General features: G+C 32.4%; 2 protein-coding genes across 2 annotated transcripts; both read left to right on the top strand.

Annotated features, from left to right (window-relative positions):
• Positions 1-3,748: 3,748 nt before the first annotated feature.
• Positions 3,749-5,332, top strand: LOC148554282 (uncharacterized). Its single transcript, XM_088495072.1, has 5 exons — positions 3,749-3,843; positions 4,165-4,187; positions 4,445-4,662; positions 4,761-4,872; positions 4,959-5,332. The coding sequence occupies exons 1-5, from the start codon at positions 3,749-3,751 to the stop codon at positions 5,330-5,332; spliced, it is 822 nt and encodes a 273-aa protein (XP_088351198.1).
• A 1,359-nt stretch (positions 5,333-6,691) lies between these two features.
• LOC107606069 (WAT1-related protein At4g08290) lies at positions 6,692-10,796 on the top strand. Its single transcript, XM_016308035.3, has 6 exons — positions 6,692-6,966; positions 7,590-7,652; positions 7,740-7,856; positions 8,844-9,246; positions 10,155-10,306; positions 10,451-10,796. Exons 1-6 carry the CDS (start codon positions 6,782-6,784, stop codon positions 10,659-10,661), a joined length of 1,131 nt encoding a protein of 376 aa, XP_016163521.1. The 5' UTR covers positions 6,692-6,781; the 3' UTR covers positions 10,662-10,796.
• Positions 10,797-19,236: the final 8,440 nt, after the last annotated feature.

The following is a 19,236-nucleotide window of genomic DNA, read 5'->3' as shown; positions in this document are numbered from 1 at the left end:
CAAAGACCTATTTGTCTTTTACTCTAAATTTTTTTTATTCAATATTTTTGTCGTATCGATACGTATGAATTTATCGTTATACCAAAATAAATACCGTCAAATAATGTTAATTAGAAGCTCTATTTTTCAGTTGATTAGAGATGAGAGTGTGGAATCCATGAATGGATTATACCAAAACAAATACCGTCAAATAATGTGGATTAGAATCTCTATTTTTCAGTTGATTAGAGATGAGAGTGTGGAATCCATGAATGGATTAGAATATTCAGGTATGTGTAAGTGTGTGGTGGTAATCAATAGAATCTTTGGGTGGCTGTGACCTGTGACCGTACGGTGCCATTGATCATGGTGCGCATCCTAACAAGATTTCCACTCAGTAGTGAGTTCCTAATTAAGTGGCATTTCTCAATTCTTCGAAATTATGGTTTTATATTATGCTTATTTAGAAAAAATAAACTGTTAGAAAATATATAAAAAGCTAAAAATCTGACACAAAATATTTGCGTATACACAAATATATCAGTTCATTTGTATATCATTAAAATATTTCTATATGTAAAAGCGTAATAAAGGTAGGTACAATCTTATACGATTGACAAAAGAAAAAAGACAAGGCCTTTACAATTTCTGAATAAGTAGTATGTGAACTAACACATTATTGTCTATAGTACAATACTTATTTAAATAAAAATATGCGTTTATACATTAGCATAAGCAACATTTTGACTTTCCGGTGCACGATATCCCACACATACCCTTTTTTCTTCTAATTAGATTTGTTCGTTCTTCATCTTTCTCTTCTCACACTTAATAATTCACATATGAAATAACATTAACAATTAAGATTATTTTAAATTTTTTAGAATGTTTGATTTCGCCGAAAATGAAACACGTTTCATACAGTATGCTCTTACTTAAATATGAAAAAAGTTAGAAGCAACATTTTTTACTAACAACTATATTAAATATATATTAAAATCAGGTATCATCAAAATTAGTGATAAATATTTGATCAATATTTTATTTTTATATTTTAAAATTTATAATTAAAATTTTATAATTTAGTACTTAAAATTTAAAGCATTGCTCATTCATTATTAATCATATCAACAATCTTGCATAATTCTTTTTGGGATTAGATTCCAAAGGATTTTAGATAAAGCTAATTTCACTTAATGTGGGAAAATGCATCCACATTTTAAATATATTACATCTTCTTAATGCGGAAAGATACATCCACATTATATTTGATTCATTGTTAATATATCCGTTTTGAGTCTCACTCAATCAGTTGGTTAACTAATAAAATATATATCACATGCAACCTGCAGACATATATTCTATCGGATTCAAAATAATTATAAAAAAAATTATAAGAGCAGATAAAGAATTAGAAACTTAGAATAGAATGCCAATATTGTCAATTTAAATAAACGTTATATTGTTGAATAGTTTTTATCATTTAACTTTTTGAAAAATCAAATGTTGGAGTAGGAGCTTTTATATATATATATATATATATATATATATATATATATTGAGGATCATCTTTAAAAGTTTTAAATTGTTTTTTATATATTTTATATATTTGAAAATCAACATAATATATTTGTTTACGAATATATAAATAAAGAAATTTTTTCAGCTACATACTTATTAATTTTTTATTTCAATTTAGTTTCGTATAAAAGATAAAAATTATATGTAATTGTAATTAATATGGTTGATTTACTGAAATATATATTCTATAAAAGTTATATAAGCAGTATTACTTTGCTTAAATTAAAATAAAATAGTATTATTTGATCTAACATTATATCATTATTGGAAGAATTTCAAATATTTTTAGAACATCAGTGTTCTAATAGATTTAGTCATTAATCTTAATTATAAAAATATATAATATATAATAATTAAAATTAACTGTTAAAATTATTTAAACATTGATATTCCAAAAATATTTAAAAAATTTCCAACACTATATATATAAATTTGGCATACATTAAAAAAATAAAAAGTTTTCACTATAAAAAAAACATTGAGTACCATTAGATTTAATTTTTCAAGAGTAAATTCGTCGATAATATTTAGAAGAAAACAAAAATATATTAGCGCATCTTTTAGCGTCGGATTTATCGTCAAAAAATTCGGCGGTAAACTAACTTAGTGAAACGATGCATTTTGATGATCCACAATGGTTTCCTGTCGAATTTTTCCGACAATAAATTTAACGGTAATGGGATCGTAAATTAGAAGCTCGAACCCTATTCCCCTCATTCGAATTTCACTCTCTCTCTCTCTCACTTCTTCCATTCTCTCCATCACCATCATCTACCACCGCTATCACAGCCTCCTCTCCATCGCCATCAACCCACCGCTGATCCCTCCCTTCTCTTTCTTCCCCTCCTCGTGCCGTCAAACCACTGTCGCCCCCACCATCATCGCGCCGCTGCTGCCCAGCCTTTGGCGAGTTATTCCCCAGCCTTCGACAACCACCTTTCCGCCACCCCGGACTCTAGCAACATCATAGTGCCGCTGCATCTTCACCTCTTTGTTTTCTCGTTGTTCTACATTCCAGATTTCTTTAAACTCTGTTTTTCTTTCTTCTTCAAATTCTATTTTGGTTAGGTTGTTTCATTATTCTAATTTTGGTTAGTTAATTTAGTTAGAGTTAATTTTTTTTATTTTAGTGAATTTTAGGTGGTTAAGATGGGTTAGTTTTAGGATTATTAGTTTGTGCTATATTGCTGAAAGTGTTGAAAATTGACTAAATTGATGGATAATGCTGCTGATTTTGTGTTGAATATACTGAATTTATGTGAACTAATATTAAAAGACTATTTATTTTATTGAACAATCGCTGAAATTTGGTTGAATAGCATTGACTTGAATTTGAATTGTCAATTGTTACTTAGTTGTGTTGATTTTGCATCTTTGATGTATGTGCAGTGCCAAGTGTTCATTTATATTCCTCTATGTCTATTTTTCGTTTTAAATTGCATGTTATAGATACCATGTGATTTAGGATGTTTATTTTTGCTTAGCATAGTTAATTAAATCCTTTTGTGATAAAGAATTGTAATGTGTCGGCAATTATTTGCTAATTGAGTTGTGAGTATGTATCCTGGGTGTAAATGTCAAGTTAGTTTTTTTGAAAAAAAAAATAGAACTTCAATCACAACACAACACACGCTAAAACTCCTCTTTTGCACAATCCATCACAATTGCATCAATTCCTATTGCCTAACTGTTTTTTAGCACTTTTTACGTGTTTGGTTACTTTAACTTCCAAGTCCTCTTTAAAACATCTTAGGTGCACTAATTTGAGGGAATTGAATTCTTAATTGGTTGTTGTGACATTATGGTTAAAATGGTTGTATTCTAAGACACTTGCTGTTTAGATTATCAAATGTTGAACTTAATGTTGTGGTATTAATTATAAGAATTATATTGGTATTATTATAATTTATTGTTGATTTGTTGTTCTGAATTTCTGTTAATTGGTATGTTATTTGCAGACATGATGACAGGTAGAGGTGTTGCAGATCAGGCTACTGGTCGTGATAGAGGGAGAGTTTCCTCTGGTACCCCTGAAAATTCTGGATCCTCTCGCTCTAATCCGACCACCCCGATGACGTCATAGGTTGCAGGTTTAGCGAACCAGCCGTTCATCATGGTCCCTAACCCCAACAATGTCCCTCCGTCTACGGCAAAAACGCCACCTCCAACCACTCAGCAGCCCACTGCCATGGCGATGCTGCCTCCAGTGACGGAAGCCGCGTCCCCGGAGACCTCTCACGGAAGTGAGGCAGTTGATGCCCCTTCACCACCTCCTATTGTACGGTTGACGACTTAGCCTGATGGTGGCACGGGGTAAATATCACTTTAAGTCTTCTATATTTCCTGATTATTGAATTGTTGAAAGTGTCTGATTATTGATTCTAGTTTAGTGGATTTATGGATGTTGATTCTTGATAATTGCTTGTTGTATATTGATTGTTGACATTTGGTGCTGTTTAAGTTAATTAATTGTTGATGGATAGAGTTTGTGGTGTATTTTAGTTTCTGCCGAAATTTCTATAAAAATCTCTATGTATTTAACTTATTTGCTTCTGAAGTTTTAATTTATATTGCCATATTGATTTGTTTGTGGATTGTTGATAGGTTTGTGCCGAACAACAACACATGTACTCAGGAGATGACCAACGTCATTAAACTAATGTACGACTATCTTTGGCCCAGCTACAAGAAGATTCCCCTCTGAGACCAGAGAGCGATGATTTCAAAAATGGGCGATAGTTAATTTTTTTTTAGTTTCAAACTTTTTAACTAATTTATATCTTCTATTTTGATTAACTAATTTTAAAATTTCTTTGTGCAGCTGCACTTTATATGGGACACCTCTTATGATGCCCTCATTAGAAGATATATGATCATTGAATAGGTTGGCGACTTCAGCAGATGCTGGAAGATGTTCATGAGGGGCAGGACCACCTGACCATCTGGCTCCGACTGAAAATAAAGAAAGCTATGTTAGTTCACTGGAAGACTGAGGAGGGATTCAGACATCAGCATCTCACCAACAGAGCTAACAGGACATCGGCTAGGTCATCCAAGTATACCAGTGGCTCAGGGACCTTCATGAAGACTAAGGCTAAGCTGGTATATAGTTTCTTTAATTTTGTTATTAACTTAGTTATATTCTTTTACATATCATTACTAGGCATCCTAATCATATTGTTTCAATGCAACATGTGTAGTCAACGTCGTTGGATCGCGAGGCGACATTGGCGGAGACGTTCAAGTACACACACACGGTGAAGGAGAACAAAGCAAGATTTGCTGATCAGGGATCTCAGGATCATTATGTTAGTAAACATACATCTGGTCTTCTGATATAAAATTAGATATTAACTGTATAGTTGTCGTACTAATCACAATAACATGTGTTACATAAGAGTCCTACACGCAGAGATTAGAGGCCCCGACTCAGCAATCTCAGCAAAGTGGGGAGGATGCCGATGGCTCTGCTGCTTCAGTCATCGATCCCAATGCGGTTTGGCACGAGACCACCTCAGCGCCGTACAAGAACCGCGTATACGGACTGGATTCATTCTTTGTCAGTAGCCTCCGCACCTCCACATTGAGGCCGTCATCTATCTCTGCCACCAGTCGAGCCGTCGAGCCTGAGGAAGGTGTAGATTTGAGGCTGCAAGTGCATGAGCTCACCCGCAGCCTTCAGCAGCAAGCTCAAGAGTTGAACGATTATCGGGAGAGGTATCAGGAGATCCTCACACGCGTGACGAATACGGATGACCTCAGGCCGGAGTGAAGGGAGCAGCTGGAGTGGCTTCAGCAGATGGAGGCTCAGATAGAGGTGTACTAGACTCAGATGTGCACCGCTGGCATTATCCCTGCTGGTGGCACACAGACATCACCGCCTCATCAGGGCCACGGGAATGACGACGAGGACGATGATGACTACTTGGATCTTTAGAGATTAGTGATGTGTTTTATTGTTTCATTATATTTATTTGATTTATTTGACTTTTAATTTATTTGAACATTTGATCATTTATTTTAACTAATAGGTTTCTATTATTCATAAATTGACCATTAATTATGTGATAAATAAATTTAAATAATAAATTAGAATTGACCATTTATTTCACAATTTTTTAAAAGAAAATTGATATTACCGTTGGATTTACAGAAGGAATAATCTGACAGTAATAATGCGAAAAAAACAACATATTGTGACGCAAACATTACCATCAGAAAAATTTGCCAATAACCAAATAATTTTTCGAGCAAATAATCAGTCGCAGAATTCGACAATAATTACCGTCAGATAAAAAAAATCCGATGACGATATTTATACCATTTGATTTCTTCTGACGGTAGCTTAATTACCGTTGAATATTATTTGTTTTCCCGACAAAAAATTCAACTGTACTCAACATTTTTTTTATAGTATTCACCAACATAGAATTTACATATGTAAATTTTAAACTTTTAAATGTGATTTAATTAATTATTGATTAACTTTTATTGTCTTCATAATAAAATCTTGAATAGTTGTTCAATTATCCTAATTAAATTTAAAATGTTATTGACATAATTAATTAATATTCATGAATATATAATCATTTATGTAATTTTTTTTTAGAAAAATGACTAGAAGTCCTAATTCATTCTCCTACTTATCTCTCCTCCAACTTCTAAATAAAGAAATTTTGAATTTTTTTTTATATTTTTTATGCTTATAAAAAATAACTTATATATTTAAATTTTTTATTTTTTTAAGTATCAGAAGAATATATAATTAAAAAAATAATTAGAATTTCCACCAATCATTATTCGTTTTACAATTTTATTGTTTAATAATAATAATAATAATATATTGTCGATATAAAAATTCAATTATTTACAAAAATAATTGTGTTATTTGAAGCATTAAAAATGATCATTTAAATGCACAACAACTTTTTTACCCATAATTAAATATGAAGGTACATGATGACTTGATTGATTTTAATAAGAACCATTATTATTACTGGTAAAAGATGTGGTTTAAATCAACAAGTGATTTTAATTATTCCAATAACATAAGTTTGTCTTTTAATATAATTAAAATTGATTGAATATGATAAGTGGTTGGGTGGTATATATAAATAGTAGGGAGGCAGCATTGCTCTTTGCAGAGAGAGTTGCAAATACGAAACAAAGAAAGCAATTAAGTTGTTCTGAGTTCTCACGCACCTATCTACTAGCGATCAAGATGGGTGCGTGGATGAGAAATGCAAAGCCGTATCTGCTTCTTGTGGCGGTGCAATTCGGTTCAGCGGGAATGTTCATATTTGCCATGGATGCAATTGCCAAAGGGATGAGCCATTACGTTTTCATTGTGTACCGTAATGCCATCGCCTCTGTTACTCTCGCTCCCTTTGCTTTTCTTCTTGAAAGGTTTCTCTTACTTTCCTTCACTTTAATTTATTCAACCATGCATGCACCATGCACATACACAAACCCTTATTACTTCTCTTTCCCCTCAAATGATTTTATATCAGTGGAAACTCAAACTCAGGTGCAGTCGACTTTACGTGAAGTTGATACCTGTGAGAATCGTTCAAATCATAAATTTTCATCTAACAGTTCTCAGATATCAACTTCACGTGAAATCGACTTCACCTGAGTTTTTACCTTTACATTATTAGACATATAATTATTCGCTTTTTTTTATATTATGAAACTATTTTTTCAAAAATTTAAGATAAAAAAAAAATTAGCGAATAGTTATATATCTCCAACACATTTTTTTAAGAGTCTCTTTTGTACTTTTTTGAATTTTTGCATTTTTTTCTTCTTATTTATCTTGTACTATTTTTTTCTTTTGAGATTTAATAAAAATCAAATTCTAGAATTTTCGATTCTAAAAATTTTGATACTATGTCATAAAATCATTTCTTCTAAAAATTTAAACTGATAAGAAAAGACACATGAATAATTATATTTTTCTAACACTATCAAATTAAACGGTTTAATATAATTCGCATTAACATCTTTGTGTGTATCTATATGTTTTGCAGGAAGGTTAGGCCAAAGATGACACTGCGGGTATTTCTAGAGATCATGGCGTTGGCTTTCTTCGAGTAATGGTCACATCTAATACAACTAATTGAATTTCTAGTTTGTTGTTATTAGTTAAGTAATAACTTAATTATATTATGATAATGCAGGATTATACTTGATCAATGTTTCGCCCTGCTAGGGATGAAATACACATCGGCATCATTTCTATCAGCAGTGATGAATTCCGCACCTTCCATTACTTTTCTATTGGCCGTCATTCTTCGGTAAGTAAGTAATAATTTGCAATCAAGTACATATATCACTTTGAATTGTTGTGGAGGTTATAAAAGGTCGTCTTAGATTTGCAAAATTCTCCATTAATAGGTATAGCCTAAAGTATCATGTCTCAAAAGTTTTGACGAAAAATGGGTGTGACGCAAGCCAGAAGAGCTAAATGAATATCCTCCACGGATCCCACTATCTACCACTTATTCTCGTACGTTAGGGGTAGTTAAATTAATTATTCCAATAATTTATTATTATTTTATTTTTCAAAACTAATCTACTAAATATACAAAAAGAAATTGTGAAATCTAAAAAAAAAAAAATAGGATAAATATATTTTTTGTTGTTAAAATTTGTTAAAAATTTTAAAAATAGCTATAAGTTTTATTTTATTTTAATTTTGTATAAAAACTTTTCGAATTGCATTAAACATATTCTTAACGGCTAATTTTTTAAAAACATTTAAAAATAATTGAGTAATAAAAACAACTTTTAACACAAGTAAAATCAAATAAAATTATCATGTATTATTACTAGATTGATACTAAACATTTTAAAAATTTAACTATCAGTAATATATTTGATACAAAGCAAAAACTTTAAAGACAAAATTGAAACAAAATAAAATTTATGAATTTTTTAAAAAATTATAATATATTTTAAAAATAAAAAATATATTTTATCCCAAAATATATTTCACTAAACTAGCTAGTTAACATAATACATGAAATATTAATCACCATATATAGGACTGATGAAAGCCTGAAAATCATAAGATTTTAATGTCAAGAAGGTGACAAACAAAACTATCATGTTTTGATCTTTCGGAAGTGTTTATTTGTTCTTATTTTGTAATTTATTTTTACGTGACATTTATACTTAACACATCAACTAGTCATGATTTTAGAAAAGACTAATTTATGTAACATCTTTGATGAGAGAAGAACAAAAAGAATATTTATTCATCTTATTTATTTTGTATGTAGAATGGAGCGCATGAAGATTAAGGAGGTAGCATGCCAAGCAAAAGTGATTGGCACTGTGGTTACTTTTGGAGGCACCTTAGTTATGGCACTCTACAAAGGCACCGCAGTTACCATTTCAGTGGCAACCAAAGCGGCCCACCGGCCGGAGAACGTGAACAACCCTTCCAGCACCCACTGGGCAATAGGAACATGTTTTCTTATGATTGGTTGCATCGGCTTCTCTGCCTTTTACATATTGCAGGCCATAACGTTGCGCAAGTACCCAGCAGAGATGTCGCTCGCAACGTGGGTCTGCTTCGCCGGAGCACTTCAGAGCTCACTTGTGGCGGCTTTTGCCGAGCGCCACCGTCCTCATGCATGGGCTCTTGGTTGGGACATCAGACTCTTTGCTCCAGCTTACGCGGTTAGTTATCTATTTTATTTCAATCCCGCTAGGTATTTAACCATGGTCTAACCAACAACAAGTCAACGTTTTTAATTGGTTATTAATTAGTGATTATTTAAATTTTATTTTTAAAAAAAATATAATTAATAATTATTAATTACAGTTGTTTAAAGTTGACTAGTTAAGAGTTATTTATATATACTTTTCTATTTTATTTAGGCTATAACTATTCAAACAAATTAAATACGTCATATAAAAATTATAAATAAAAAAATAATTTAATATATTTGACTAAATTATTTAATTTATAATTTTATGAAAAAATGATAAATAGGTTCTTGACCTTTTAATCCGTAAACATTTAAGTTTTTGAAGATTTGAAAATACATTTAAGTATCCAACCTTTTCAAAATTTAGATATATTGTTTTTTCATGTTCACTTGGATCTGTCAGACTCAACGGAAAAATCAAATGTAACTCTGGTTGTACTGGCATGGTTGAAACGGATGCACACGTGAGAGAGTTTTTAAAATTGGACAAATTAGACTCAAGGATCGATATGTTCAAATTGGTCAGAAATTTAAATGTATTTTTAAATCTTTAGGGACTTAAATGTCTGCAGACTAAAAAGTTAAGGATCAATTTGTTCTTTTCTCTAATTTTAATTTAGCAAAATGGCCTTTAATGAGTCACAATCTAAAGTTGCAATATATTTCAACTAAGTTGAATTGATATAATAGTTAGTTCACTGATTTGTTTAAACAAAGATCAGAAGTAAAAAATTTTTTTTTTATACATATAACAATTCATTAGCTAATAACAAATTATTAAACAAAAATTAGATACCGTGAGAAACAAAAAAAATACCATATTTCAGATTGAATGATAAATGTACTCAACTTTGTTGGTTTAATTGTTTGTTTCAGGGAATAGTAACATCAGGAGTGCAATACTATATACAAGGGATGGTTAGCAAAGCAATGGGTCCAGTAATTGTAACTGCCTTTAATCCATTGCGTATGGTCATTGTTACCGCCTTGGCTTGCATCGTTCTCTCTGAGCAACTCTACCTCGGAAGGTACTAAAGATTATTAATCGCATACTAAAATTAGTCATCAAAATTAATTATCAGTATACTGTAGAGTATATATTAAAATAATGTTATATGTGTTACATGAGATTTTCCGAAGCTGAAGATGTGTTTGTTTATTGTTATGATTAGTGTAATTGGGGCAATAGTGGTGGTTGGAGGACTATATGCAGTAGTGTGGGGAAAATATAAAGAGCAGAAAGCAAAGGAGAACTCTGAACAACAACAACAACAACTACCTGTCATTGCTCTCACAAATAATGATACTAATAACAAACCCCAATTTTTTGTCATTCAGCCTCATCATCAACAAATATCAAGCACAGAAAGCCAGACCAAATAAATATATTTACCAACATTGATTTTGTTTTCATTTGTAATAATTCAAAGAAAGACGGAAGAATAGGAGTAAATCTATAGGAAATATAATCCAACCCAGAATTTGATAAAAAGGAAGATGCAAAATCATTTTACATAAGCTTGTAGAAGATTGTAAGGTTGACTACTTGTAACTAGGTATATAGTTGACACTTGACAACGGTTTAGATTCTCAATATTTATGTGTTCAATAATGTTTTGGAGGCAATAAAAAACTAGTTTAAACAGTCTAAATTTATTTTATTTCATATTTATTAATTATTATTAAAATTAATAAATATTAAATAAAATAAATTTTAATTATTTGAGTTATTTTTTATTGTTTCTCTAGTATTATTGGTATGTATAATACGTGACACTTATATTTGGAATAAATATATATAGATATTAGTATGGGGAAATAGTAATGTCATAAGTGCACTTTGTTTATGGGCTTCAATCGATCCTATAATATATGCATAGCAATGTCACTGTTAAATGGAACAGGATGGGGATTTGGCTTGGGTTCCTTTATAACATGACCCAAATGATTAGATATGCCATATATTCGCAGCTTGATTAGATTCAATTTTTAGTATTTTTAGTTATTATTTGATTAATATAAATATTAAATTATTTTTAATAATAAATTTTATTAATTTATATATATAAATTTTAAAAAAATATAAATATAAATTATATTTATTTTTTTATATAAATTTTGATAAATATAAATATAAATTATATATTTTTTTATATAAAAATTTTCTATAAATATAGATACAAATTATTATTGGATAAATACGAACAAAAAAAAAATAATATTTATTAATTATATAACATTATTTTTATTTTTTATCACATTCTGAAGTATTAGTATAATTTATTATTTTTAATAATAATTAATTAATAATATTTAAAAATATTGACTAAAATAATAATAATAAACTGCTAGATTAAAATATTAAAAAATATTGGCCAAAATAAATAACTTTTCTTCGATTTTAAACTTTAAAAATCATGGTACTCAAATGGTGTTTAAGAGCCACGTGGCCTTTAAGTAACTGCACTCATAGAAATAACATTTTATCCCAAATTGGTCTTCTGGCTAATTTTTGGTATCTAATTATTAGATATTTTTATTATTATGTAATAAATAATTAATATTTATATAAAATACTTTTATATTTACAGTGGATACAAATTATATTTATATTTTGTTATACATCTCATTCTATGGGAATCATGATGAAACAATATGCAATAAAATATATTAGCATCTCTAATTTTTTTAGTGTTTCCACACTTTTGTTTATATTATAATTTAAAAATAATTAGTGTATGAAATAGTGATTAATATATAATTAGTGTCATAATCAATAGTTTTAAGTTTAAATACTAAAAAACATAAATAAATAAAAGAAAGACCAAACAATGAGAATAATATAAATTCAAAGCTAACTTCATTTAATTAATTAATATTAGTGATCAATGCAAGAGCAAGAAGACGCCATTATTGCTTTTTCTGAGCGAGTTCTAGCAAGTATAGACAAACATAAAGTTTAAAGCTAAGTTAATCACAATTCATTATATCTGCTTCTTGTGGCGGTTCAATTTGGATCTGCCGCAATGTTCATTTAATTAATATTAGTGATTGCCTCTATATTTCTCGCTCCTTTCGCTTTTTACCTTGAAAGGTAGATAATCTAACCAAATCAAAAAGGTATTATTATTAATTTGAATTTGAATTTGAATGGTCAACCGTTACTTAATTGCGTTGATTTTATATCATGGCACAGCCTTTTTTTCGAGTAATTATTTTCGTCTTAATTATTTTTCATTTATATAAACAAAACATAATACGATCAAATTATAATGCGTATAAATACATATATTTTTTAATTTATTTTTAATGTATATTTTATATTTCGACATATATTTTATATAAGAGACTGGCTGATTTTTAATATAGATATAATATTATTGTTTATTTTATTATTCAACTATGTTATATGCACATTAAATATTAGCAAATAAACCAATTAGTTATATATATATATATATATATATTAAAAATCTATGAACAATACAGTGACTGGTTTTTTTTTTTATTTACGTAATATTTTTGTATGCACACATAGTACATAACTTACATTTTTCTATATTAATATAACGCAACTATTACTATAGTTATAAACTTATAATTAAATCATAATGGGTGCTCTCTCGGTTGGAACATCAGGCTCTTTGCTCCAGCCTATACCGTAAGTCACCTTTTTTGCTTTTTTGTTGATCGCTAAATTGGGCTAGAAAACAGGCCACATTGGGCCTAGCCCAAGTTACAATATAAAGTTCCATTTAAGAAGAGTTTGTTTACACGTCCAAAAAAAAAGTTTGTTTATTTCGTAGAGGTCCAATTACTATATACAAGGGATAGTTTGTAAGGCCATGGGCCGAGGCCCAGTTATTGTAACTGCCTTTAATCCATTGCGTATGGTCATTGTTACTGCATTGGCTTGCATCATTCCCTCTTAAAAACTCTATATCTGAAGGCAAAATTGCACCTACATCCTGCCTTGTGCATGCAGCAACCCATTGGCCAGCGGTAAACTCTTAAATAGAGCTCAGATCTGCGACGTATTAGTGCTTGACCTATCGGGTTGGAAGATACCGTGAGAAACAAAAAAAAAAATAGTTTTTTTTTTTGTGTCTAAAAATATTGATCTAATTTTTCCTTTTTTGATTGGGTTGAATTATTGTTATACTCTAGAAGTTTTCTCTCCGTACAAAAGAGCATTTATCGGGGTTCCATGGAATCTCCAAGCAAGCAAGCTGAACAAGGCACATCAGAATAGGAGCTTGACCTCCTTCATCGCAGCAAAAAGAAAGTCAGAAAGAAAGGAGAAGGGTTCTCGGGGGTGGTTGCCAGAGTTCCACGGGAGGAGCCATGGATGATGGATAATGAACCTGCAGAAGAAGAAACAGGGGCATGGAAAGGAATTAGATCTTTTGCCAAAACTGTCAAAAGGGGGCCAAAGTGCAACCGAATGGAAGATGGGGAAAAGAATCCAGCACAGAAACAAGCTTTGATGGGTGACAGTTCATAAGAAGAGGAAATCGAAGAAGTCCAAGACACCATGGGAGGTTCTGACGGTAATTTCTCTCCTTTTCAGGATATCACTATGACTAAAGTGGATGAAGGGTTGTACAACTTGTGCATAAAGGATTCAACTATTAGAAAATTATGAAAACCTTGGTGGAACTCTTTAATAGTATAATTGGTGGGTAGAAAAATAGTATATGCAGTTATGAAAAGAAGATTAGAAAATATGTTGAGCGAAAAAGGTAGCATTGATGTCATAGATCTAGGTTATGATTTCTATTTAGTTAAATTCTATTCCCATGAAGATTTAGCCTATGCCCTTCTAGAAGGACCATGGAAAATCTTTGATAGCAATCAGGTGCTAGAACCAAATTTTAATCCTTTTCTAGCAACTATAGATAAGATTACAGCTTGGGTGAGACTCCCAGGTCTTCTGATCGAGCTATATGACAGAAATATACTTAGGAAAATAGGAGAACTTATAAGAAGGGTGGTTAAAGTTGACACAAACACTGCAAATATGTATAGAGAAAAGTTTGTAAAATTATGTGTCGAGGTTGATTTAACAAAATCGCTAATAGGTAAATATATGATCAATGGAACATGCTTTAAAGTGGAATATGAGGAGCTGCACCAAATATGTTTTACTTGTGGAAGAGCAGATCATGATTAAAAAAATTGTATAGTGAGAAAAAAGCAAAGGGAAAGCGAGATAGAAGAAGGTCAGCAAAAAGAAAATGTAGAAACAGTCAAGCAAGACATTGAACAAGAAGGAAACAATGGAGATAATGCCAACAAAGCTAAGGAGAAAGGCAAGCAAATAACACAATAATCAAGTGATAACTTTAGCCCCTAGATGATTGTCCAAAGGCAAAAAAGAGGTAGAAAAGGTGATAAGGAGGGAGATTTCAAAAATGGGACAGGAACTAGCAAAGCGAGTGAAAAATATAAAGGCAATTCCAGATTCCAAGCTCTGGAGGTAGAAGATGGAGAGGAAGGAGGGGAAGGGGAAGTATCCATGGATATAAATGAGAACCCAACAACAAGAATACAAGGAAACACAAAGCAATATATAACTAAGACTAATTCAAGGAGCAACACACAATAGAAGCAAAAGCAGCAAGCAGGAGAAAATCAGTATATCCCTGTCATGTTTCCACAGAACCAACAAATAAACAACCTACGAAAACAGCAGATCATTTCAACAGAAAGCAAGGAGGAAAGGATAAATAAAAAAAATATTGCACAGGAAAAAATTATCACTCTCCATCAGAACAATTGACAAAATCATAACTATGAGAGTCCCTTTACAGAACACATGGAAGAAGAGGTTGAGATAACCCAGCGAGCAAATCCTCCACATGGAAAACCTCTTGATCCGATTGTGGATGATAAGAATAAGAGCACAACTAGAGATCTAGAGATGAAAAAAACTCTATTGAAAGACATAGACTTCACCACCCCACCCATCAGTGGGACAGGGGAAAAGGAAATGCAAATCAATTAATCTTCTGCCCTAGTGGTAGTTGCGGTTTCTTCTCCTCCCCTGTGTTTTTTTATTATCAGTTTAATTATTATTTTAAATTAGAATGTTAGAGGTGCGGCTAGCAAAACCTTCAGCCATACCTTTAAGGAGTTATACAACCAACATAAGCCCAATCTGACTATTCTTGTGGAACCTAGATGTATCGGGGAGCAAGCTATAAAGGTTATTAAGAACTTGGGGTGGAATATGGATTTGTTGGAATAAACAAGACATAAATAAAACAGTTGAAGACGCTCATCCGCAATTTATACATACTAAGATTATTTTTGAAGGAGGGGAGGAGTGGTTTCTCACGGCTATATATACAATCCCACAACCTCATGTTAGAAGACAACTTTGGAACAAAATCCTCACTTTAGCCCCAAACATTGATAAAGCGTGGCTCCTAACGGGAGACTTTGATGAGATAAAGGACAAATCTGAGAAAAACGGAGAAGCGGTGATTGATAGAAGGGCATGCGTTGCATTTACAGATTGGATTAATAATTGTGGCCTCATTGATCTCGGGTTTGTTAGCTCCAGGTTCACTTGGAGAGGTCCCAAATGGGAAGGACGTGATAAAGTCCTTAAAAGGCTTGATCGCTCGCTAGCTAATGCAGAGTGGAGGACTAAATTTCAAGAAGTGAAGGTTGAGGTTCTTCCTAGGATTGAATCAGATCATCATCCTCTTTTAATATCTCTCCGCAACAAGACAACAAACCAAAGTAAAGATAGACCATTCCAATATGAAGCTATATGGGATCAACATCCTACATTCAAAGGTTTTATTCAACAAGAATGGAATACCCACCAGAAGTTGAATGCTACTCTTTTTCATTTGAAAGGAAGACTCCAGGATTGAAAGGCATCCAGAAGCATTTATCCTATGGCAAGAATAGATTTCTCGATAAATTGGAGGTTGACCTTAACAGAGAATTGGAAGAAATCCTCAAAAAAGAGGAGTGTTTTTTGTTACAAAAATCTTGTGCTCAGTGGGTAGTCGAAGGAGATCGCAACACTAAGTTTTATCACACCAAAATTATTATTAGAAGATCAAAAAATAAAGTTAACAAGCTTAGAAATCAGCAAGGACAGTGGATCAGTATTGAAACAGAAACTAAAGATCACGCAGTGCAATTTTTCAAAGACCTTTATCAGGACGAGGTAAATATCACTCCCTTAAATCTTCCTTATCAGACAGGTCTTAAACTTGGTGTTATTGATTACATGAATATGCAAAAGATGCCAACGTCAGAAGAGATAAAAAATGCCATCTTTAGCATTGGATCACTGAAGGTGTTTGGAAGGGTTGGATTTCCAGCCCTCTTTTTCAAGAAGAACTGAGAGACAGTGAAATACAAGATGATATACCAAGTCAAAAGTTGCTGGACCAACCCGAAGAAAATAGAAGAAGCCAATTCAACCTTAATTTCTCTTATTCTGAAGATGCAAGCACCTGAATTCATCACTCAGTTCAGGCCTATAGCGCTTTGCAATGTCAACTACAAAATAATTTCCAAGATTCTGGTCAACAGAATTAAACCTATTTTAAATGATATCATAGCTCCTTATCAATCTAGTTTTGTTACCGAAAGAAAGATTCAGGATAATATTCTCATAACAAAGGAAGTAATGCACTCGATGAAAAGAATGAGAGGGAAATCAAAATTCATGGCGATCAAGATCGATTTCGAGAAAGCGTACGATAGAATCAATTGGGTTTTTCTAGAAAAAAGTCTCCTAGAGATCAATATTCAAAGGCAATGTATTGATATCATCATGAATTGTGTTACAACGGTCAAATACAATATGTTGTGGAATAGAAGTATGACAGAAGACTTCTCCCCTAAGAGAGAAATTAGACAAAGGGATCCTATCTCCCCTTATCTATTCGTTATATGCATGGATGCTCTATCCCAACTGATTGAAAAAATGGTTCTGCTAGAAAAATGGAAGCCCTTTACTATAGGAAGAAGGGGGCCAGCAATATCCCATTTATTATTCGCTGATGACCTTCTCATTTTTGCAGAAACGACCCCACATCAGATGCAGAATGTTATTGAAACGATGAAAAACTTCTGTAATGCATCAGGCCTAAAGATAAACCAAGCCAAAACTTCTATGGTATTTTCAAAAAAGGGTTAAGTATGATTTTGGTCCCTAACGTAGAGGTCAAAAATTTATTTCGTCCCCGGCCTTTTTTTCGCTACAAAATGGTCCCAAACGTTTAACTTAGTTTTAAAACCGTCTTTCAGACAAAAATACCCCTCCCTCCCCTCTTCTTCCTCAACACCCCTCTTCTTCCTCAACATTAACCAGAAGCAGAAGCAGAAACGCAAACTCAGAAACAAAAGCAGGCAATAATGGATAACAATCAGCAGAATAACAACAACAATAATAATGGATAATGGAATTAGAGCGACAACAAAAACAAAACCATAAGCAGAAACAAAAACAGAAGCAGCAGAAGCAGAAGCAACCAAAACATCAACAACAATAATGGAATAAAAGGAATAAACAGAAGCAACCAGAAGCATCATCAACGACAACAATAATGGAATCCTTTAAATCTGAAAAATTAAAGAAAAAAGGAATAAAAAATTAAAACAAAGGGGAAGGGTTGCGGCGGTGATGGGGGAGGAGGGGCTGCAGCGTTGAACGACGATGCGGTGTTGGCAGGCTACAAATCGCCACGAGGAGGGCGCTCTGGTGGTCAGCGGTGCTGTGGAATGCTTCGTTCCTCTCTTCTCTTTCTCTCTCCCTCTGCTCTCTACTCTCTTGCCATTAGCGTAGGGAGCAGTGGCGGATCACAGGCGGCAGGGCGGCGATGCGGCGGTGTAGCGGTGCGGCTTCCCTTCCCTCCCCCCGTTTCTTGCACCCCACCCCCCTTTCTTTCTCTCCCCCCATTCTCTTTATCCCTCTCATGGCCTTTCTTTCTTTTTTTATTTATTTTATTTTATAATTTTTTTTAATGAGGGATAATTTAGTATTAAAAAAAATTGGTAAAAAGAACGATTTTAAAACAAACTGAAACTTTTGGGACCATTTTGTAGCGAAAAAAAGGTCGGGACAAAATAAATTTTTAGCCTCTACGTTAGGGACCAAAATCGTACTTAACCCTTCAAAAAATGTTTCAAATCAGTCGAAGCAAGATTTGTTCAAAATCTCGGACTTTAAAGAGAATAAGGAGTTGGAAAAATACCTTGGTGCCATGATCAATAACAACAAGAGAGGGAAAGATAACTATAAGGAGGTCATCGAAAGAGTTCAAAACAAATTTAAAGGGTGGAAAAGTAAATGTCTCTCCCTTGCGGGGAGAATTACCTTAACTCAAACTGCCATCAACCCAATGCTTAATTACAAAATACAACACAACAGAATTTTCAAAGGGATATGCAATGAGATCAAAAAGTTTTAGAGAAATTTTATTTGGGGGAACGACAAGAACAAAAGAAAGATGCATTTGATAAAATGGAAGACATTCTGCCAACCTAAGCATGAAGGAGGCATTGGATTTAGAAGACTCAATTTTATGAATGACGCTTTTTGCTAAAAATCATTTGGCAATTGAAAACAAATCCTAATGCCCTATGGGTAAGGGTACTAAAGCATAAATACGGGAAAAATGGGACAAATGAGGATAACTTTCAGTCTAATAATTCTAACTCTCCGCTATGGAAAGAGCTGACTAAATTGGGAAGCATTTTTCAGGAAAACATTATACATTACTTGGGAAATGGACTAGCGACTAAATTTTGGATAGACTGCTGGATGGAGAAAGAAGAACTTCTAATTAACCACAAGCTGAATCCTTTACTAGATGAGAATAGTCTAGTTTGGGAATAGACGGACAATACGGGAGAATGGGACTTGAACAAGCTCAGAGAAGTCCTACTAGATCAAATAATTGATAAAATTAGAGTATTGCCTCCC

Source organism: Arachis ipaensis, chromosome B7 (assembly GCF_059453495.1).
Source record: "Arachis ipaensis isolate K30076 ecotype BB chromosome B7, ASM5945349v1, whole genome shotgun sequence".
Taxonomy (NCBI): Eukaryota; Viridiplantae; Streptophyta; class Magnoliopsida; order Fabales; family Fabaceae; genus Arachis; species Arachis ipaensis.
Note: the sequence above shows the minus strand (reverse complement) of the source record. Positions and strands in the feature narration are given on the sequence as shown.